At 43.9% G+C, this 24680-nt stretch overlaps 1 protein-coding gene across 1 annotated transcript in view; it reads left to right on the forward strand.

The window, feature by feature from the left end:
• Window positions 1-24680, forward strand: part of LOC126419668 (protein AF-9-like) — a 176857-nt gene that overhangs the window by 23641 nt on the left and 128536 nt on the right. Inside the window, exon 2 of the mRNA XM_050086855.1 lies at window positions 13486-13521. Coding sequence (XP_049942812.1) covers window positions 13514-13521 — 8 coding nt within the window. The 5' untranslated portion in view covers window positions 13486-13513. The remainder of the gene's footprint in view (window positions 1-13485; window positions 13522-24680) is intronic.

The raw sequence follows: 24680 nt of genomic DNA on the forward strand, positions 1-24680 counted from the left end.
ACTAGTGGCCAACTCCTTCTACTCCACTGACGAATTTTTTAATAGAAACAAATGATGCATTGTATATATTCATACTATTAGTATTCTTATTTCAGCTTTAAAAAAAAGTGACATGTTCCACATTCACGAGGATCTCCTCAGCACGGATCTATGGAACGAAAACCTAATCTAATCTCTAATCTATCTGCAGACACGTGTTTCGATTTGACTACAGGATGGAAGATTAATGGTAGCTGTTCTTCGCGAGGTGTGTAGTGTGCCAGGATGACGCCTATTTCTACACAAAACAGGGGTTACCATAAATAGAGCTACATCTTTATTTAGAACTAACTAGATACTTGCTAGAACAGTTGTTAACAGAAGAGAAGCTATTTGCGATCGAGCAGTGTTTCTAAGACAACGCTTATTTATCAACGAATTGTTAGTAATAGACTAACATTTGAAAGGCTTAACAGTGACTGCAATTAATGTATTGTGTCTACCCACTCGTCGAATATAGGGTGCCTCGGATCGCTAGACAACAATTCACGAAAGTCCCATTAATGGAGTTTATTACCGTAAAGGAAATTGACAATACTTAACTTTGGCTATTCACAAAGGTGTGCCAAGCGAATGGTGACGTGCAAATAATCAATGTCCTTCGGTATATAAAAGTTCAATGCAAGCAAAACAATACAGTTAAGAAGTCACTGCTATAGCGTTTGTATGACGGCTCGTCTTCCTCTCCGGCCGCGGCCAGGCGCGCTTTGGAAGAGCTCGGCTGTAAGTACTGAGCAGCGTGCTGGAAGCCAATATCGAAAGACATGCGCGCCAATGACGAAGGAACACCCGACACCACAGTCAGTCCGAGAGCCATCTATGTACACAAAGGTACTTTTGCGAAGTTGCATATGGAGGTCGTGAAACTGAAGATAATATAGCGAGGCTGGAGTAGTGTCCTTAGGAAGCCAATGAAAGCCAAGATTAACACGGGCCATTTCATGAAGCCAAGGTGGTGACGGGTTGACCAGGAGGGTGGCAGGTAGCGTGAAATTAAGCTGCTGTAGCAAGTGCCGAAAGCGGACTCCAGAAGGTAACAGATAAGAGGGACGCGCCCCATACTGGCGATCAAAGGAATCATCCAAGAAGGCAGACAAACGGCATGCATACCTGCTGAGGAGAAAGTCATGGCGGTAGGACAGTGGTAGTTCAGCAGCTTAAGCATACAGACTCTCGACTGGGCTAGTGTAAAAGGTGCCAGTGGCCAAATGGATGCCACGATGGTGGATACTGTTCTACATCTACATCTACATTTATACTCCGCAAGCCACCCAACGGTGTGTGGCGAAGGGCACTGTACGTGCCACTGTCATTACCTCCCTTTTCTGTTCCAGTCGCGTATGGTTCGCGGGAAGAACGACTGTCTGAAAGCTTACGTGCGCACTCGAATCTCTCTAATTTTACATTCGTGATCTCCTCGGGAGGTATAAGTAGGGGGAAGCAATATGTTAGATACCTCATCCAGAAAAGCACCCTCTCGAAACCTGGCGAGCAAGCTACACCGCGATGCAGAGCGCCTCTCTTGCAGTGTCTGCCACCTGAGTTTGCTAAACATCTCCGTAACGCTATCACGGTTACCAAATAACCCTGTGACGAAACGCGCCGCTCTTCTTTGGATCTTCTCTATCTCCTCCGTCAAACCGATCTGGTACGGATCCCACACTGATGAGCAATACTCAAGTATAGGTCGAACGAGTGTTTTGTAAGCCACTTCCTTTGTTGATGGACTACATTTTCTAAGGACTCTCCCAATGAATCTCAACCTGGTACCCGCCTTACCAACAATTAAGTTTATGTGATCATTCCACTTCAAATCGTTCCGCACGCATACTCCCAGATATTTTACAGAAGTAACTGCTACCAGTGTTTGTTCCGTTATCATATAATCATACAATAAAGAATCCTTCTTTCTATGTATTCGCAATACATTACATTTGTCTATGTTGAGGGTCAGTTGCCACTCCCTGCACCAAGTGCCTATCCGCTGCAGATCCTCCTGCATTTCGCTACAATTGCGGCATTAGAGAATTGTAGCGAAATGCAGGAGGAACTTCCCTGTATCAGCATCATCCGCGAAAAGCCGCATGGAACTTCCGACACTATGTGCTAGGTCATTTATATATATTGTGAAAAGCAATGGTCCCATAACACTCCCCTGTGGCACGCCAGAGGTTACCTTAACGTCTGTAGACGTCTCTCCATTGATAACAACATGCTGTGTTCTGTTTGCTAAAAACTCTTCAATCCAGCCGCACAGCTGGTCTGACATTCCGTAGGCTCTTGCTTTGTTTATCAGGCGACAGTGCGAAACTGTATCGAACACCTTCCGGAAGAGACAGCATTAGAGGGATGTACGTGCAGATTCATAAACAAAGCACGCATAGTCGAGTTTCGAATGGACAAGGGCCAGTACAAACGGAGGAGGGTGGTTCGATTGGCATCCCAGGAAGTACCATTGAGGAAACGTAGGACATTGAGGGACCGCGTACTTCGTGCTAAACCTGTGAACCGGAATGTTCGCTCTGCTGTGTGCTGTGCTCTACGAGATGGCCACCGGCCTCTCCCTCTGGTAAGTCGCCGTGAGCGTCTGCAGAGCCGCACGCTACCTAGTCTGACACTGCCAGCACAGTGCGCTGCGGCTGTCGCGCAATTTGGCTGCCTATCTTCAATCTTATAACTGATGGGTCAAGCGCTCGTCAGCTTCGGCCAATGACGTGCTGTGTGAGGTCATGAGTTAAAGGTGCGAAGGATGTGAGAGGCCTATTATTAGATGTTATCCGTGGTTGTCTTAGTAGCTGGTGTAAACTGTGCTGTTTATTCCAAATATGACTTCATGTGTCAAAGCAGACGCCTGGAATCGGACCCTCAGCTGATTACCAATCGGCTAGGCATTCTGGCGTGCTGAGGGTAATTGCTCTCATGCCTCATATCTATTGGAAAGATGCAAAGTGGTTGTAATTAAACTTCACTACTTGAGAGGGCACCATGAAAAGCTGGTGACCGGAGGACGATGAGGATTTGTGGAAACATTTATAAGGAAATGCGGAAGAGAAATAACGAATAAACCATCGAAAGAATCACACTTTAATTTCCATATGAGAAGATAACAATTGTTACCATGCTTATGATCCAAGTTACAAACGCTGCTCCTTGTGACGACCATCTGCATCGATGTACGGATATCATTTGACAATTGTTTGCAGCACTTCTCGAACGGTGGACCATGCAATGTTCAGCTGTCGTAAAACAGCTCTTGCACTACATGATGATAGCACATTGCGTCCAGTGTTCGCAGCCATGGCAACAGAAACTTCATCAACAATTTGTGGTCCAATTCCTGTCGGCCTCTCCCAGGAACAATTTGCAAACCGCCAGTTAATTCGGATTTCCAAATCATGTTCTTCAACCCCAGTACGGAAAAAGGACACCTCCGTATTCCTGTAATGTGTCGGTACTAGCGAAGAGTAGCAGCACTATTACTGTTGTTTTGGTAAAACAAGTTCACGAGTAAAACCTTGTTCAGCTTTTCCATACCCATGTTTAGCAACTATAATGTGCACTGATGCTTGCGTTTCAGCCCTACATCACCTTACCAGTACCGGAATCTAACGGCAGTTCAAGACATTAACACTACTAATAGCCCGATATTTGCAGCCCGCAGTCTGAACATCATTCCTATGAAGTTGGATACCCATATAGTAAATAGTTTTCTGGCCACACTGGCAAAGGTAGTGGCGGTTTAATTATATTTCTAAAAGTTACACGATAAATTTATAACCGTCTAAGGATGTCTTAGGGAAATTGTCAGATGCGGGCAAGCAGAATTTACTGAAAACACGTTAAGTTAAAATGGCACCACTAATAAATGGTTACAGCAGTTTCAAAGAATAAAGTGAGTGAATTATTCAACGATCTCTAATTAACTCAAAGCTTTTTCTGTGTAATTTCGAGAATAAGCGTTGTGTAGATTTGCAGAGTGTTCTCTCTGGTCGGCATTATTCTGTTACGTCACCTTGGTGTTTATGGTCTAGTGGAAAAACTGAGATCTATTTAACTATATGTACATAAAAACTATCAGATTACGCTTTTATGTAGAAAAGAAAACAGTACAAGCCCTTTTAGATGTGCCGCGAGTATTATCAGCATTAACGCACTGCTTTATATGATAGACGTGAAATGCACAACAAGTAGCTACTCGGACGAAACGAGTTAAGAGATCAATCCAGACATTCTGATAATTCCCTTGAGAAATATACTATGTAGGACGGCTACATATAAAAAAGAAGTGAGTCAGTTTGCTTTATCAGTCCAGTGTTGCACTGAAACTGCACACACACGTCATATATGTACAATCGGTTAATCACACTCGATTATGATTACTTGAAGCAAAGCAGCATTTGCGATGTGAAAAATACGGTATGTATTGGTCATAAGTGGAAACATAATTACAGGGACATTATAATACGGATACGAATCTCCAGTTGATATAACATCGAAAGATCTTTGAGATATTTGGGAAGCTACGTATTCAATATCACTGATAAATACACAGCTACCCCGAAGAATTTTATTGTTAAGGTTTCTGCTTTTTCAATTTATGATTATCCGTAATATCGCAACTTAAGAACCTCACCGGTCCCCGAAAAATGGCGGCAACATCGCCGCCACGCGGACTAAAAATGCAGTTTAGCCAGGAAACACTGCTTTACACACCTAGACACATTACTGACAACTTTGGATGTTTCAGTATGTGCGATTCATCTCAAATACGAGGGTTGGAACTTAAATAGTGGCAACTATTTATTCACAACCGATACAAAAGATTTACATGTTTGCACCTGTTACTGTCCTTCAAAGTAGTCACCAGCGTTGTGTAGAACCCGTTGCCAGCGATGTGGAAGGCGTAGTATTCCGTTAGTAGAGCCTGTTCTGTTGATGGTGCGAACGGAGCGGTCTAGTGTCTGTCGAATCTCTGGAACAGTTCTGAAGCGAATGCCACGAAGTGGTTCCTTCATCTTCAGAATCAAATCAAGGACTTAATTCCGTGGAGTATGGTGGATGGTACAGTACTTCCCAGTCTCACCGACCGAACAGAGAAGCCACAGCTTGCGCTGTATGCTCCCGCGCGTTTTCGTGCAAAATGATGGGTGGGTTGCGTAGGAAGTGCCGCCGTTTCTTTCGCAAAGCTATAATTTTGCACGACAATGCACGGGTGCATACAGCACAAGCTGTGGCTGCTCTGTTCGGTCGATGGGACTGGGAAGTACTGTAATATCCACCATACTCCCCGGACTTAAGCCCTTGTGACATTGATTTGGTTCCGAAGATGAAAGAACCTTCGTATAATGCATTTCAGCGATGAATTTGTTATTTGCTCAATAATAGTAAATCGTTCGTTCAACGGGACACGTGGTGTACATTATACGTAGTAGGAAATATCGTTTCTTTTTTTTTTTTTTTTTGGTCATCAGTCTACTGACTGGTTTGATGCGGCCCGCCACGAATTCCTTTCCTGTGCTAACCTCGTCATTTCAGAGTAGCACTTGCAACCTACGTCCTCAATTATTTCCCTGACGTATTCCAATCTCTATCTTCCTCTACAGTTTTTGCCCTCTACAGCTCCCTCTAGTACCATGGAAGTCATTCCCTCATGTCTTAGCAGATGTCCTATCATCCTGTCCCTTCTCCTTATCAGTGTTTTCCACATATTCATTTCCTCTCCGATTCTGCGTAGAACCTCCTCATTCCTTACCTTATCAGTACACCTAATTTTCAATATTCGTCTATAGCACCACATCTCAAATGCTTCGATTCTCTTCTGTTCCGGTTTTCCCACAGTCCATGTTTCACTACCATACAATTCTGTACTCCAGACGTACATCCTCAGAAATTTCTTCCTACAATTTGATATTAGTAGACTTCTCTTGGCCATAAATGCCTTTTTTGCCATAGCGAGTCTGCTTTTGATGGCCTCCTTGCGCCGTCCGTCATTGGTTATATCGTATGAGGGTCCTAAAAACGATTGATGTGTTTAGTTTCGATGTTGGAGACTCATCCTGGAACGCATCGTCCAAGAATAAAGCCAAGCAAAGGTAGTTTTTTCCTCTTCTACACGTCCGTCTCTACTCCGCAGTCCACCCAGCGGAACGTTGAGGAGGCTGCTCCTGGCAACACTATCAAACCTATCCCTCACTCACCCTATTCCTCTCCTCTCCACTCTACCCCAACCAATTCTGTTCTCGCATGGATTGTGAGAACCATGACTGTCGGCAGATCTCCGAGTGAGCTCTCTTCGTGGCCATTTCGCGGAAGAATGTAATTTCACGTCGACAGCACAATGATTAGAGACGAAGCTCAAGCTCGGATTACGAACGGATGGGTAAGGAAACCGATAACACCCTTTTCAAGGGAAGTATCCCGGCATTTGCCTAGAGAGCTTTAGGGAAATCACAGGAAGCCTAAATCTGGATGAGTGGACAAAGATTTTAACCGTCGTCCACCTCACTCGGTCCCTAACGAAATGGGCCGCTCTTTGCTGGATCTTCTGCACCTTTTTCTTAAATATCATCCTGATAAGAGTCCCAGACCGGTGGTCAGAACTCAACAGAGTGGCGGAAGTTTGTTTCTTAAGCCACTTCCTTCGTGGATGAATTACATAGCCTTAAGTTTCTTTCGGTGGATCTCTGTCATCTGCATTTGCTACTGCTAGCTATGTGGCATCATTCAAATGCGGATTGCTTCAGACTGTTAATCCTAGGTATTTTCGCCCGTTGTTGTTTCCTATAATCTATTGCTAATAGCGTAATGGAACAGTAATGGATCTCTTCGCTTTACGTTTACTTCCTGCTTTTCTGTACAGTCCTCTGCCATTGGGCAACAGCATCTTCCCCGGAAATCCTCACTAGATCATTCATATACATTGTAAACGGTGACTGCCATGTAACTCTACCTTGTGTACACTCCCGAAATTTCTCTTATCTCAATTTGTTGCTTCCCATTAAGAACGGCAGATTGGTTTCTGCCTGCAAGGAAGTCCTGCTCCAATCACAAACCAGGTTCGATACTCGAATAGCTCTTATTTCGTTCACTAATCGTCAGTGCAGAACTGTATGGAATACGTTCCGAAAATCAAACAACACTGCATCTACTCGGGGACCGTCGTCTACTGCGCTCTAGATCTCATGGTTGAATAGAGTGAGCTTACATCCCAGAGATCGGAATCCATTCTGGTTCCCACAGAGGAGATTTTCTTTCTCCAGGAAAATCATAATTCGTCCACATAAAATACAGGGTGATTATAGTTAATGTTAAACTTTCAAACCGCTGTACAGATAACATCACTGGTCAAAATGACGTCAAACTGCAACGGAATATTATCGGAGAAGGGGGAAAACGTATGGAAGAAGAAAAATAAATAATTGCAAAATGTAGCAATAGGTGGCACTGTAAGCATCATAATTTAATAGTGGTTGACAACAAATAACGGTCTATCCGATGATATATGTGGTTGGATAGAAAGTTTTCTAACAGACAGGGAGCAGTATGTCGTCCTGAACGGGGTGACTTCAACAGAAAACAAGTGTAACTTTAGGTGTGCCCCAGGGCAGCGTAACAGGTGCTCTGCTTTTTACGATTTGCATAAACGATCTGGTTGATGGTAGTGACAGCGGCCTTAGACTGCTTGCCGATGATGCTGTAGTCTACAGGAAAGTAGTATCGTACGAAAGCTGTGAACAAATCAATGAGGATTTGTAGAAAAGAAATGCGTGTTGTAACGACTGGCAGTTATCTATCGATATTATTAAGTGTAACCCACTGGGTATAGCAAGGCGAAAATCCCCATTAATGTACGAGTACAAAATAAATGCTCAGTCTTTAGAAGCGGTAGCGTCCGTCAAGTATCTGGGTGTGACTATTCGAAATGATCTCAAATGGAATGATCGGGTTACACAAGTAACGGGTAAGGCGAACTATAGAGTGCAGTTTATTGGTAGAATCCTGAAGAGATGCAATCCTTCAACAAAGGAAATAGCTTCAATACGTTAGTTCGTCCGGTCTTGGAGTACTGTTCGTCTGTATGGGACACTTACCAGTTGGGTCTGATTCAAGAGATTGAGAAGGTCCGAAGAAGAGCGGCAAGATTCGTGACTGGTACACTTAGCCATCGCGAGAGCGTTACAAATCTCATAGAAAGTTTGATTTTGGGACACACTTGCAGATAGACGGCGCGCTAGACAGAAGGGGCTGCTCACTAAATTCCGGAATGCGATCTTGACCGAAGATGTAGAGAATATATTATTACCACCAACTTTCAAATCGCGCAATGATCACGATTCAAATATAAGGGAAATAAGAGCTCGTACCGAGACGTTCAGACAGTCGTTTTTACCTCGCGCGATCCGCGAGTGAAACAGAGGGTGGGGGGGGGGGGGGGGGGGGGGAGGGGGAAATATGACTTTGACGCGAATTGTGCCCTCCACCACACACCGCTTGGTGGCTAGCGGAGTATATATGTAGATGTAGGTGTAGATGACAAATGAATCATACAACAATGTCTAAGGTGTACGTTTGACGTTAAACAAAATGTACTGCTCAGTGTGCATAGGTGTATAGATATACTACTGATAGTTATGTAAGCCCATCCACCACAGCAAGGTCATATCAAATCGGATGAGAAAGATCAGGTTTTAATTATCCTGAGCCCAAAAACCGCATAAGAATCATCACTCGCATCGGTTTTTATTGTCCTGAGGCCAAAACCGCATAAAAGCATCAATCACATTAGTTTTTAATCGTCCTGAGGTCAAAAACTGCATAAAAGCATCAATCCATATAAAGTTGGATTATTAATTTCCGTATGATTGGCGCAAAACATGTTCAGTATGCTGTCCACCGTTTTCTGCAACAAGTTGAAAACGAGAAACAGCATGTTTCACAGCTGTTCAAAGTGTTTCGGGGATCATGTTCTGAATCTGTTGCGCAATGCATGCCTTAAATGTAACTAAGTTAGCAGTCGGAACACTGAACACAACATCATTCAGACAGCTCCACAGCCAGAAGTCACACGGATTAAGATCAGGTGATCGGTACAGCCAAGCTGTAGGAACATGGCGGCTGATAATTCTAGCATTTACAAAATGGCGCTTCAGCATGTGCGGAGGTGCCCTATCTTGCATAAAAATGATCCCATCTACACATCTACGCTGTTGGAGAGCGGGAATAACGTGGTTGCGCTAAAGACACTCGTAGCGCTTACCAGTGACGGTACAGGTAACAGGACCGGAAGCACCTGTCTCTTCGAAAAAATATGCCCCTATAATAAATAATGCCATAAACCCGCACCACACAGTGACCTTTTCTGGATGAAGTGGTACTGGTTGTTTTGCGTGTGGATTTTCCGTTGCCCATATACGACAATTCTGTATATTGACATATCCTGTCTGATGGAAGTGGGCTTCGTCTGTCCACAAAATCTTCCACTGCCAATCCCTGTCCACTCCCTTGCGAGCAAGAAATTGTAAAGCAAAGGCCTCTCTTGCTGGCAGGTCAACAGGAAACAGCTCGTGCACATGGGTAACTTTGAATGGATAGCAAAGAAGGATGTTTTGTAGGATTTTACGCGCTGTGCTCATGGGTATGTCGAGGCAGTTCTCGGTGCACTACACGTTTGCACACCACCACTCGACTCCTCCTGCACTGCTGTGGCTGCTGCTTCCACTGACGTCGAATCAATTCGTTTCCTCCCTCTACCAGATCGCACACCAAAAGAACCCGTCATTTCCAATTTCCGAATCATTTTCTCCAGACCCACGACAGTCATCGGACCAATGCCTGTTTTCAAACCCTTCAGTGTTCGGAACTTCTGCAGAGCGACGCGTTCACAGTCGTCATCCTTGTAATACAGCTTCACAAGCAGACCGCGATCCTACATTGAGAGAGTCATGGCGAACGTCGCAGAAGTGAAAGAAGGAAAATCCGTATCCCGGCATGTTTATACCGACTTCCATGAGTCGTGCGCACGATAAGCGTTTTCATTTACGAATTCTGTCACATACAATGCCATCTACTCATCAATTTTCAAACTTTTTTTTCTTCTGCCATACGTTTCCCCCTTCTCCGATAATATTCCGTTGCAATTTGATGTCATTCTGACCAGTGGTGTTATTTCTACAGCGTTTTGAAAGTTTAAATTTAATTATAGTCACCCTGTATATTCCACAGTTCTACAACAGGATGACGTCAGCTGTTAAACCCAATAATCGTATGCCTGTAACCGACGACTCCTTTTACCCATTCGCTTGGTAATCTTCGGTGTTTTAACCATCTACGATAAACTGACGCTAGAAACGGAGCAAGTTCTTTTGCATAACCTCTACTTGGGATGACTGAAAGGACGAACAGTATTTTTATATTCTATAGTAAAACAGTTTCGGAAAACCGATTCCGCATTTCAGCCTTCTGTCATCTTCCGTTTCGGTGCTAATTTGTGACTGAACGGCTGAATAGATATTTCTAATGCGCTTACTGGTTTTCGCAACTCCAAGAGTTCTTCAGATCTTCAGTAACATCGGTTGGCAGAATTTTTCCTTATTTTTAGCCAACGTGAGTAGACAACAGAACGGATCCTGTTGTACGCTGACCTCATCCTCATCCCCGTGTAAGTATAATTGATGACTATCACCCCTATTAAATGTGCGTCTCATTAACGACCAAACACCGTAGAGATTGAAGACAAGGCAGATTGTGGACGGAGGCTCATAAGAGAGAATAGTTCTGTATCTGGGTCTGCATTAACATCTACATCAGCCACTGTACAACCTGCGGAGGTGATTGTGTAATACAGCACAACTTTCTTCCTCCCCGATACAATGCCAAACGAGGAATAGAAATGAAGATCGTAGGTACACTTGTGGTAGTCCAAATGGTAAGGGTCTCAACCAAATAAATAACTCAACAATTGTTGGAACGAGGATTTTTTTAGCGACTCCCTTAGTCAGCAGATTCCAGTCTAGGAGTTCTTCTGATTAATCTCAGTCTCGCAGCTGCCTTCGCCACGGTTTGATTTATATACTTTAACATTTTGCAACTTTATGATTGGCAACAACGACCGGTCGTCACCGTGGAGTCAAATATATGAGTCTTTCTTCCATTTACGCCTTTTATATTTTTTTATATTTTCTTAAGTCAAGAGTCAGTGAAACTGCTTTGATACCACTGCTCGTCATCTTTAAGTTCTATATTTCATGACTTTTTTTCACGGTGTGAGATTTTGTTACTACTCGCATATTGCCTGTGCCTAAGAGCCCTAAGACTTTTGTCTGCCGGTTCCTTTATCGAATATACTGTGAACAATAACAGTTCTCTCACAATTCAATGTGGTACACGATACGTACTTCCAGTTTTAACGATTTCTAATCATAGGCGCAGGAGACCCAGAAATAGAATAAGAGTTTAGCAAAGCTCTGGAAGGCTTAGGATCAAAGAAGGCGGAACGGGTAGTTAACATCCATTCGGAGTCAACTAAACGATTATCCAAGTCGGTGTGTAGAATCTATGAGACTGAAGACATACCACAATCTCGGAAACATCAAGGGCAAGATAAGAGCGAGAACCATCGCACAGTTAGCTCAACAGCTCATACGTCTAAGTTACTGACAACAATAACACACAGAAGAATGGGAAAGAAAATTAAGGATCCGTCAGATGACGATCACTTTGACTTTTGGAGAGGTAAAGGCACCAGAGAGGCAAATTTGACCTAGCAATTGATAATGAATGCATGACAAAAGGAAAACCAAGACACTTTCACAGCATTTGTCGACAGAACATAGGTTCGACAATGTAAAATTATGCAAGCTGTCCAAAACTCTGCGAAGAATAGGCGTAAGCTTTAGGGAAAGACAGGTAATACACAACATGTGCAAAAACCAAGAGGGAACGTCCAAGAATGAAGTGCTCTGCTGTTCAGTGTATACGTCGGAGGAGCAATGAGGGAAACAAACGAAAGTTTCAGGAGTGAGATTAAAATTCAGGATGAAAGGATATAAATTATTCGCTGATGACGTCGGTGTGTTCGGTTCTGAGAATGTGCATTTGGAGCACAGTGTTGTTTGGTAGTGAATAATGGACTAGTGGAAATCGGAAAAGAAGGGAACCAGAGCGTTTGAGACGTGGTACTACAGGAGAATGTTGAAAATTAAGTGGGCTGCTAAGAGAAGCAATGAAAAGGTTCTCCAGAGAACCGACGAAGAAAGGAACGTACAGGTAACACTAACAAAAAGGAGGGGCAAGATGAAAGGACACGTGTGAAGGCACCAGGGAATAGCTTCCACGGTACTAGAGGGAGGTATAGAGGATAAAAGCTGAAGGGGAAGAAAGCGATTTGAATGTATGCAACAAATAATTTGACGATGTAGGTTGCAGCTGCTACTCTGAGCCGAAGAGTTTCACACAGAAGAGGAAGTTGTGGCGCGCCACATCAAACCAGTGAGAAGACTGATTACACACACACACACACACACACACACACACACACACACACACACATAACCTCCGTCAGATTAAATCACCAAACATGTGGCGGCATTTCTAGCATCAGTTTCTTAAAGCGCTGACGTGCATCCCACTAATAGCAGCATACGGTATAACATTATCTCCTGTTCATCCAATCCAAGTCTTTTAAAATGTCACAAAGAAGTAGTACGTTTTATTCGCTATATGTTTTCGAAAAAACAACCTTTTATGTAACGGACTTCAGTTAATAAGTCACGCATGTCTAAAGTTTTCTCACAGGAATTTCCGTCATAAGTGCATCTGTAATTCACTATAGTGTCAATGCGTGGTCTCTTACAACTACAACTTGGAACGAGCAACGCGAAACATTATTTACCTCAGTGATTGTACAACAGCGCTTCACGTAATCATCAAAGTGCGAAACTAAATACACGACATAAATTGGAATATTTGAAAGACATGGAATCTCATTACTTATCTGATTGACTATATTTTATTTTATTCTACACTACTTCACCTGAAGTCTGAAAATGATGTCGATTTGTAATTGTTATTGTAAATTAGTTGTGCTAAGTATTTGCGACATTGAAGGCATAATGGATTAAATTTTGTAATCACTGCTGCATAGTATTTTTTTTTTTTTTAGTCACAATAACCGTTCGCTGGCCGCTGTGGCCGAGCGGTTCTATTCGCTTCAGTCTGGAACAGCTCGACCGTCACGGTCGCAGGTTCGAATCCTGCCTCGGGCATGGTTGTGTGTGATGTCCTTAGGTTAGTTAGGTTTAAGTAGTACTAAGTTCTAGGTGCCTGATGACCTCAGATGTTAAGTCCCATAGTGCTCAGAGCCATTTGAACAATTTGAATAACCGTTTAAATATCTTTTCTTATGTCAATCGTTACAAAGATATTTGTTCTTTCCTCTTACTTTTTCAGGCTGGTGTGGGAACTACTGTTTTCAGAGATGATGACGTAAGTAACAAGTGTGCCTTTTTTTCATGGTAGATGATGTGGAGTAACAGAATTTTATCAGTTACGTATGTTTCACGTCTGATGGACCCTAACTGCATCGCAATTTCCTTGTCATATTGAAATTTGACAGGGTGGCCGTCATACCTATTGACTTAATACTTCTAGAAGAACGCTGCACCTAAACTTAAAAAAAAAAAAGGTTGGCGCGTGCTACCTGGGGCGTGTTTATAAGATACGAAGAACTTGTGGAGTACGATAGTGATGGACTCAGGAGAAAAAGTCCATTATTGTTGCGAAGAAACTGTAGCGGAATACCTCTAAAGTGGTAAATGGAAATAATGTGAAACGTAAACGACCACCAACGTTGCTGAGAGATCGACACGCCTTTCTGCCATGCGGAGGACTTGAGTTCAGTTCTCGGTTCTGTCAGGGATTTTTCCATTGCGGGACTGGAATGGGGGGTACTTAGCCTTGTGTTGCCAACTGCGGGGTACTTCACAGAGATGTGGCAGCTCAACGTCTGGAAAGTTGGCAACGGCCGGCACTACAGTGTACTGACTACCTGACCCTCTGTATCATATCCAAGTGATGCCGAGGGTAACATGCCAACTTGGATGGCGTCTCACGGTTGTTGGCGCGGCAAGGAGACGTCCCTACGCACAACCTAAGCAAGAGAGGCCGATTAGGGATTCCAACTTCTAATTTCGCACGGTTGGAACTAAAAGAACCAACGGAGGTTAGTAGGGCTCCAGTTGATACTTTGATACTGATGACACACAGAGGCAACACGAAAGAGATGTCACAGTATGTCACATGACAAACTGAAAGCTTTGGATCGAGGCAGCCAGGTAGAAGCAATATTTCTTGATTTCCGGAAAGTGCACTCCTGGAAATTGAAATAAGAACACCGTGAATTCATTGTCCCAGGAAGGGCAACTTTATTGACACATTCCTGGGGTCAGATACATCACATGATCACACTGACAGAACCACAGGCACATAGACACAGGCAACAGAGCATGCACAATGTCGGCACTAGTACAGTGTATATCCACCTTTCGCAGCAATGCAGGCTGCTATTCTCCCATGGAGACGATCGTAGAGATGCTGGATGTAGTCCTGTGGAACGGCTTGCCATGCCATTTCCACCTGGCGCCTCAGTTGGACCAGCGTTCGTGCTGGACGTGCAGACCGCGTGAGACGACGCTTCATCCAGTCCCAAACATGCTCAATGGGGGACAGATCCGGAGATCTTGCTGGCCAGGGTAGTTGACTTACACTTTCTAGAGCACGTTGGGTGGCACGGGATACATGCGGACGTGCATTGTCCTGTTGGAACAGCAAGTTCCCTTGCCGGTCTAGGAATGGTAGAACGATGGGTTCGATGACGGTTTGGATGTACCGTGCACTATTCAGTGTCCCCTCGACGATCACCAGTGGTGTACGGCAAGTGTAGGAGGTCGCTCCCCACACCATGATGCCGGGTGTTGGCCCTGTGTGCCTCGGTCGTATGCAGTCCTGATTGTGGCGCTCACCTGCACGGCGCCAAACACGCATACGACCATCATTGGCACCAAGGCAGAAGCGACTCTCATCGCTGAAGACGACACGTCTTCATTCGTCCCTCCATTCACGCCTGTCACGACACCACTGGAGGCGGGCTGCACGATGTTGGGGCGTGAGCGGAAGACGGCCTAACGGTGTGCGGGACCGTAGCCCAGCTTCATGGAGGCGGTTGCGAATGGTCCTCGCCGATACCCTAGGAGCAACAGTGTCCCTAATTTGCTGGGAAGTGGCGGTGCGGTCCCCTACGGCACTGCGTAGGATCCTACGGTCTTGGCGTGCATCCGTGCGTCGCTGTGGTCCGGTCCCAGGTCGACGGGCACGTGCACCTTCCGCCGACCACTGGCGACAACATCGATGTACTGTGGAGACCTCACGGCCCACGTGTTGAGCAATTCGGCGGTACGTCCACCCGGCCTCCCGCATGCCCACTATACGCCCTCGCTCAAAGTCCGTCAACTGCACATACGGTTCACGTCCACGCTGTCGCGGCATGCTACCAGTGTTAAAGACTGCGATGGAGCTCCGTATGCCACGGCAAACTGGCTGACACTGACGGCGGCTGTGCACAAATGCTGCGCAGCTAGCGCCATTCGACGGACAACACCGCGGTTCCTGGTGTGTCCGCTGTGCCGTGCGTGTGATCATTGCTTGTACAGCCCTCTCGCAGTGTCCGGAGCAAGTATGGTGGGTCTGACACACCGGTGTCAATGTGTTCTTTTTTTCCATTTCCAGGAGTGTATTTGACTCAGCACCACACCTACGCTTATTGCCAAAAGTACGATCATGTGGGGTATCAAGTGAAATTTGTGACTGGGTCCTAAATCTACATCTACGTGGATACTCTGAAAATCACATTTAAGCGCCTGCCAGAGAATTCATCGAACCATCTTCACAGTAATTCTCCATTATTCCAGTCTCGTACAGCGCGCGGAAAAGACGAACATCTATATCTTTCTGTGCGAGCTCTGAGTTCCCTTATTTTATTGTGATGATCGTTTCTCCCTATGTAGGTCGGCGTCAACAAAATATTTTCGCATTCAGAGGACAAAGTTGGTGACTGAAATTTCGTGAGAAGATTCCACCGCAACGAAAAACGGCTTTGTTTTAATGACGTACACCCCAAATCCTGTATCATTTCAGTGACACTCTCTCCCCTATTTCGCGATAATAAAAACGTGGTGTCCTTCTTTGAACTTTCTCGATGTACACTCCGTCAATCCTACCTGGTAAGGATCCCACACTGCACACCAGTATTCTAAAAGAGAACGGACAAGCACAGTGTAGGCAGTCTCCTTAGTAGATCGGTTACATTTTCTAAATGTTCTGCCTACAAAACGCAGTTTTTGGTTATCCTTCCCCACAACATTTTCTATGCGTTCCTTCCAATTGAAATTATTTATAAGTTTAATTTCTAGGTATTTAGTTGAATTTATGGCATTTAGATTTGGCTGATTAATCGTGTAACCGAAGTTTAACCGAGAATTTAGCACTAATGTGGGTGACTTCACGCTTTCCGTCATTTAGGAACAATTGCAAATTTTAGCACCATACAGTTGTCTTTTATAAACAGTTTTACAATTGTTTTGATCTTCTGTAACTTTTTTAGTCGATAAACAACAACATCATGTGCAAACAACATCAGACAGCTGCTCAGATTGTCTCCTAAATCTTTTATATAGATAAGGAACAGCAAATGGCCTATAACACCATCTTGGGGAAAGCCAGAAATCACTTCTGCTTTACTCGATGACGTTCTGTCAGTTACCACGAACTGTGAACTCTCTGACGGGAAATTGCAAGTCCATTCACATAACTGAGACGATATTCTAGTTTCACTACAAGCCGCTCACGTGGTAGACTCTCAAAATCTAAAAATATGGAATCAATTTTGAAATCCTTGCCAATAGCACTCGACACTTCGTGTGATAAAGAGCTAGTTGTGTTTCACAAGAGCTATGTTGAACGTGTGTCAATGGACCGTTCTCTTCGAGGTAATTCATAATGTTGAAACACAATATATGTTTCAAAATCCTGCTGCATATCGACGTTAATGATATGGGCCCGTAATTTAATGGATTACTCCTATTATCTTTCTTGAATGTTGGTGCGACCTGTGAAACTTTCCAGTTTGTGGGTATTGGATCTTTCGTCGAGCGAACGGTTATACATGGTTGTTAAGTATGGAGCTGTTGTATCAGAATACCCTGAAAGGAACGTTGAGGGCTTTTGGTAGGGAGGGAAAAAGAATGTTATCTTGGATGGAGAGTCATCATCATACGTAGAAGTAACTTCAGGTGTGAGCCAGGGTAGGATGTTGAGACACTTCATGTTGTGTATTAATGGCCTGGCCGAAGTGGACTCAGGCTTTTCGCAGATGATGCAGTTATCTATAATCAAATATTATATGAGAGAAGCTGCATCAATATTCAATCATATCTTGATAAGATTTCAACGTGGAGCAGAGATTGGCAACCCGCTCTAAATGTGCAGAAATGTATACAATTTTGCACTTGACAAAACGGGGAAAACGTAATATCTTATGACTGCAGTATCAACGAGTCGATGTTGGAGTGGACCAACTTTTACAAATACCTCAGTGTATCATTTTGTTGGGTTATGAATGGAATGATCACATAGTTTCGGTCGTGAGTAAAGCAGTGACTTTGGTTTATTGGTAGAATACTGAGGAAGTGCAATCAGTCTTCAAAAGAGACTGCTTACAAAAGACTCTAGGTCTCTACTACAGCCCCCTATGTATTGCTCATATAGGGACTGTGAGGATAAGATTAGAATAATTACTGCGAACACAGAGGCATTCAAACAAGCATTCTTCCCGCGCTCCATACATGAATGGAACAGGAAGAAACCCTAATAACTCGAACGATGGAGCGTACCCTTTGCCATGCACCTCACGGTGGTTTGCAGAGTATAGATGTAGATGTACATGTAGAGAGGGCACTCGAGGAGATTTCCATAGCAGCAAACATGAGAAATACATATGATTCACTGTTATTACCTGAAGATGACGCAGCTAATTCCAGCAGAACATTCCATATCGAATGACTTTCTACAAATTGCTGAAGTTTGCTCGTACCACAGTGGATAAAATTTTCGAAGCAAAACAATCATCCCTTTTAGCACAAGTCAACCATTCGGAGAAACACCAAACTTTTAATGGAGAATTTTCGTTATTCACATACTTACATATAAACAATCAAAACGCGCATTCAAACCCCGAGGACCTTGTGACGTCTACTAGCCGCCATGTCAACGGTGTAACTTGGGTGCGGTATGAAAGGCAATGGGGTTGGCACACTGATCTCCTAGCCTTTGTCAGCTTCCCAGACCCTGAAGACTTTACTTCTCACTGCAGCAGCTCTCCAATTGGGATACTTAAGCTGACCGCCCAACTATGGAGGTGGAAATTTTCGATGTTTACTAAAGAGAAATAAACTGACACATCAACACGCTGATAAAGGTTTGCGTGTTAAATCTGCAACATTTACAAAGTCCTCTGTAGACATCTTGAATAGGGAGTCATCTGATGGCAATTTCTTGATTTTCTTTTTAGTTTTTCTATTACATAACGTAAACGAAAATAACTTTTTACTCACGTAAACACTTCTACATTCTACAAAGTGTGAATGTAAAAGAAAAGGTACTGAAGCACAAATGGTGCTTGTGTGATGGGGACTTCCTCAAAAAGAGGAACGACAGAAATAAGTTCACGTCTACATCTATATTCCACAACACAACCGAGTGAGGTGGCGCAGTGGTTAGACACTAGACGCGCAGTCGGGAGGACGACAGTTCAATCCCGCGTCCGGCCATCCTGATTTAGGTTTTCCGTGATTTCCCTAAATCGCTCCAGGCAAATGCTGGGATGGTTCCTTTCAAAGGGCACGGCCGACTTCCTTCCCCGTCCTTCCTTAATCCGATGAGACCGATGGCCTCGCTGTCTGGTCTCCTTCCCCAAAACAACCCAACCCAACCCACAACCCATGTGACGGAGGATACTCTAATACCTCTAACTGTTCTTCCCATCTTTCGTCTATTCACTAGCACCGCATGGGAAGAATGATTGTCTGTAAACTTCCTATCAGTCGCAATTCCTCGGATCTTCTCGTTCCGAACGCTTGGTGTGACGTATTTGGGAGGAAGTAGTATGTTGCCCAACTCTTTACGGAACGTCCTCTCTATCAGCTTTGGTAGTAAACCTTTACGCGATGCACACCTGTAGTGTTTGCCACTGGAATTTGTTGAGCATATTCGTAATGCTCTCGTGTCGGCTATACGATTCCGTGCCGAGACGCGCCGGTCTACGTTGTAACTTGTGTGTCTCTCCACTAATCGGAGTTGATAAGGGCACCGGACTAATGATCAATGCTCAAGAATCGATCGATTACGTGTTTTGCAAGTCACTTCTTTCCTAACGATTTTTCTGGTCAATCTTAGCCTGACATCTACTTCTCCTACTACAGTTTTTGTGTGGTCATTCTACAATATGTCGCTACGGTTGATTGTTCTTCGCTATCTTATAGTATTGTTCACTCTTTCGGGCGATTTGTCGTCAGCAGTGTAATAGTACAGTATTGGATATCTTCATCTTTTTATGCGCATTGCGTCACATTTATTAACGTTCTGGATCAACTGCCGGTACCTGCGTTAATTATCGATCTTCTGCCGATCTTTCTCGAATTCGCTAGAGCCTTCTGTCGTTGTAACGTTCCTTTTAAAAATGGACCAATATCAGTATTATCTCTTTCAAAACTATTAAGCGCCCCTAGTCCCTCAGCAGGAGGCCAGTGCCCAGACTTCCTGCTATTACACACTGCCACAGCAAAACGTAGCATGCGGAGACACTCTCCTCCGAGTGCATTCAGAGTGGTTGTTAATAACCTGTAAACTGTACAAGACAGACAAAAACAAATTACACCATTAAATTCCAGAGCTCAAGCGAGTGTTATTTGATGTGTCGTACACCCCCCCCCCCCCCCCCCCGTCCCATTTAAAAAAAATGACTGTAATCCAAAATGGCGGATTTCAAGATGGCGGTCATGAATGACATTCACTCCAAAAGTTGTGGCCCCACATGAAACATATGTTCCCATAATCACATTTCAATTTTACCTTTAATCTCACAACTTACCAAGGTGTCCAAGAACTTTTGATCTCCCTGTATTATACTATTTTGGCCGTACTTCTCGATATCAAGCACTAGGCGGCCTCCTACCGATCGCTAGCGCAACATAATTCCCAAGATATGGACTGTAAATTATCTACAGACTCCAAACATTAGCGAGGTGCAGCGTGCTGTAAACCACTGAGTAACTGGAAACAAATACAGCAAACTCATATTTCCACTCTCGATTACCAAAGTCGGTCATCTAACATATTCCAAATCATCCCCATAATTCACAAGCCAAGTAAGGTCTTTCCCATGTCTAGCACTCTTTCTAAAGACGGGACATTCAGCGCCATGCAAAATCGAGGTATCGAATATATTGCTTCCCCCTCCTTATACCTCCCGAGGAGATTACGAATGCAAAATTAGAGAGATTCGAGAGTGCACGGAGGCTTTCCGGCAGTCGTTCTTCCCGCGAACCATACGCGACTGGAACAGGAAAGGAAGGTAACGGCAGTGGCACGTAGAGTGAACTCCGCCACACACCGTTGGGTGGCCTGCTGAGTATAAATGTAGATGTAGATGTAGATCCCTTTTACATCAGAGCACCCTCAGAGGACCGAAGAAATTGTCAGAACACTTCTGCAAATTCGAGATCGTTTCCCCTAGGCACAAACGCGTTACTGTTTCTGCTCCGAACCTGTAACGAAAGGAAAGACATGATTACCTACTCTCCACAGCTTCTGAAATCTGTAATTTGCATCTGAAATCGTAAAACATAACATGCAAATATACAAACATCGAGCTATAACTTATAAAAAGAAAGAAATTTTCACTCAGTCATACATTGCACGTAGATAATTTTTTTTTTTTTTTGGAGGGGGGGGGGGGGGGAGGTATACCATGTGCGCAGCACAAATCCCATATGAACCTGTAACGTAAGAAAAGACATGAAAACATACTCCACACAGCTTCCGAAATCTGTAATTTTCATCTGAATTAGTAAAGCGTAACATGAAAAAATTCAAACATCGAGCTATAACTTCTCAAAAGAAAGAAATATTCACTCAGCTATAAATAGAATTTAGATAAATTTGTTGTGAAGAATTGCTATGTGCACAGCACTAGCGATTTTCTTGTAGAATATGTCGCCGCTTCCTCACATATCAATGAACCTACTAAAGAAAGAAAACATAGACACATTAGCACTCTTCACAGCCACCGGAATGTGCATTTTCCATCTGCATTCTTAAAGCATAATATAAAATATTCAAACATCGAGCTGTCACTAACCAAAAGACAAAATAATCACTCAGTTATCCATTGCAAGTAGATGCATTTGGTGAGAAGATATGCTATGCGCACAGCACTAGTGATTTTCTTGTAGAAAACGTTGCCGCTTTCACACATCTCATATGAAAATGTTAACGAAAGAATATACATACATTGTATAAAATTATTCAGTCATCGAGCTGTTACATACCAAAAGAACGTAATATTGTAGATATATTTGGTGTGAATAATTGCTATATGCAGAGCACTGGCGATTTTTTTGTAGGATATATCATCACTTCCTCACATCTCATATAAACCTGCTAAAGAAAGAAGATACATACATAATCACTCTTAAAAGTCACCAGAATGTGTTTTTGACCTGAATACTTAAAGCATAATATAAAAATATTCAAACATGGATGTGTTACATTCCAAAAGACCAAATATTCAGTCAGTAATCCATTACAAATAGATAAATATGTGTGAGGGATACTATGTGTACAACACTAGCGATTTACTTGTAGAACACGTCTCTGCTTCCACACATCTTATATAGACCTGTTAACGAAAGGAAATACATACATTAGTACTCTCCACAGTTTCCGAAATGTGTATTTTTCATCTGAATTCTTAATACAAAATACAAAAATTTTCAAGCATCGAGCTGTTACATACGAAAAGAACGTAATATTGAATCTATTATCCATTGCATGTAAATACATTTCGGATGTAGAATTGCTACGTGCACAGCAGTAGCGATTTTCTTGTACAATATGTAGCCGCTTTCACACACGTCATACGATCCTGTTAACGAAAGAAATTACATACATTAGTGCTCTTCAGCATTTCCAGAATGTGTATTCTTCATTTGAATTCTTGAAGCAAAATATATAAATATTCCAACATGTAGCTCTTACTTACGAAGAGCGATAAAATTCACTGAGTTATCAATTGCATGTAAATAAATTTGGTGTGAAGATGGCTGTGTGCACATAAATAGTGATTTTGTTTTAGAATATGTCGCCGCTTCCACACATATCATATGAACCTGCTAATGGAAGAAATTACATACATTACCACTCTCCACTGCCACTCATATCGGTACCAAACGTTGTATCAACCATAACTTCGATTTAGTTCCTATGTGCTGTCGTCCAGCAGAAAAGTAAGACCAGAACAACGGAGCACAGAAATTAAATCGGAGTTTTGGTTGATTCTCTGTTCACATATAACGTTTGGTACCGATATGAGTGTCTGATATATGGCGGTTTGGGTGTCAGTCGGGGCAGCGGTGCGCAGACCCAGTAAGCAGTAGCAGGAACACGTCGCCTGGCAGTTCTGTTGCGTCACGGGAGGTTCACGTGCCAGCAGCCACGTTACTCGCAGTTGATGGCGTCCTAGCGTCGCATCTGTCGTGGCCCTCGATGAACGACGGCAGGCAGCAGCCACTATGGCCTGACGTCCGAAGCTCTCTCCTCGAGGACGTGCGTCAGGGAGACTCGCCCTCCAGCCCAGCCTGTAGTAATCGGTGTCGTGTAGAGTATCACCCGCGGCCTCTATTTAGCAGACCGAGCGAATTGGCGCAGTATTTAGCACACTGGACGCCCATTAGGAAGCACTACGGTTCAAACCCTGCATCCAGTCATCCTGATTTAGATTTTGTGTGATTTCCCTGAATCGTTTCAGGCAAATGCCGGGATGGTTCCATCGAAAAGGCACAGCCGATTTCCTTCCCTATCCTTCCCTAATCCGAGCTTTTGCTCCATCTCTAATGACATCATTATGGGCGAGATGTTACTCCTCTTCCTCCTCCTTCATTTACCGGTCCGAGGCTGGCGGCACCAGTCGACTGCAGCATCGGGGTGAGTAGCTACAGTGGTTCCCCTCACGATGGCGGACGGCGCACAACTTCTTGGCCCAACTGATCAAGCCACCAGTAGGTTGAAAAATGGTTCAAATGGCTCTGAGTACTATGGGACTTAACTTGTGAGGTCATCAGTCCCCTACAACTTAGAATTACTTAAACCTAATCTAAGGACATCACACAAATCCATGCTCGAGGCAAGATTCGACCGTAGCGGTCGCGCGGTTCCAGACTGTAGCGCCTAAAGCCGCTCGGCCACTTCGGCTGGCCCACCAGTAGGTCAGCAGATAGATGGCAGTCTGTGCGCCCCATCAGTGACGACTCCGAAGTTGTCGCAGCGCGTTACAGTAGCAGACATTCTCCAGCGAGATTTCCGACTCCACAGATAATTGTAGACGGTTAGGTGAGCACAGGGTGGAGTGACATTGCCTCCCCTGTACCATGGAACAGCTGGGACTGGGAAATTAAGAGTGGTTTAGCATTTATGCTGGCGCTTTCTGTACAGTCACTTGCACCATAATGATGGGAAAAAATCGCAACACGAAAAAATAAGTAATGTAGAGGAATGAAATTTTGGGCATAAATTTATCTAGGTTACGTATGCAAATGATAAACATCGCGAGATAGGTTAATGTAAGCGTGAGACAAAGTATTACAAATGTGAAAAGCTGGTACATTAATAACCGGCATCACCGCCAGAATGTTGAATACAAAAGTTCAAATGCGCATGCATTGCACTGTACAGGGGCCGGATGTCAGTTTGTGGAATGGTGTGCCATTCCTGGCACTTGGTCAGTCAATACAGGGACGCATGATGCTGTTTGTGGATGCCGCTGGACTTGTCTGATGATGTCTGCACTGGATGCAGATCTGATGATCGAAGAGACCAAGGCAACATGTTGACAATCTGTACAGCATAATTGGGTTACAAAAGCAGTATGTAGGCAAGCGTTATCCTGGTGGATTACACTCGCTGGGCCGCCGTTCATAAATGGCAGCACAGTAGATCGAATTAACAGCCGGCGAACAAATTTGCAGTTAGGATGCGTGGGATAACGACCAGAGTGCTCCTGCTGTCGTACGAAATCGCACCGCAGACCATAACTCGAGGTGTAGATGCAGTTTGTCTAGCACGCAGACAGGCTGTATGCAGGCTCTCGACTGGCCTCCCCTTAATAAACACGCGGCCGTCACTGGCACCGAGACAGAACCACATTTCATCAGAAATCACAACAGACCTCCACGCTGCCCTCCAATGAGTTCTCACTTGACACTAATGGAGTCACAAATGGCGGTGGTTTGGGGTCAGTGGAATATATGCTAGAGGGT

Source organism: Schistocerca serialis, chromosome 9, assembly GCF_023864345.2.
Source record: "Schistocerca serialis cubense isolate TAMUIC-IGC-003099 chromosome 9, iqSchSeri2.2, whole genome shotgun sequence".
Taxonomy (NCBI): domain Eukaryota; kingdom Metazoa; phylum Arthropoda; class Insecta; order Orthoptera; family Acrididae; genus Schistocerca; species Schistocerca serialis.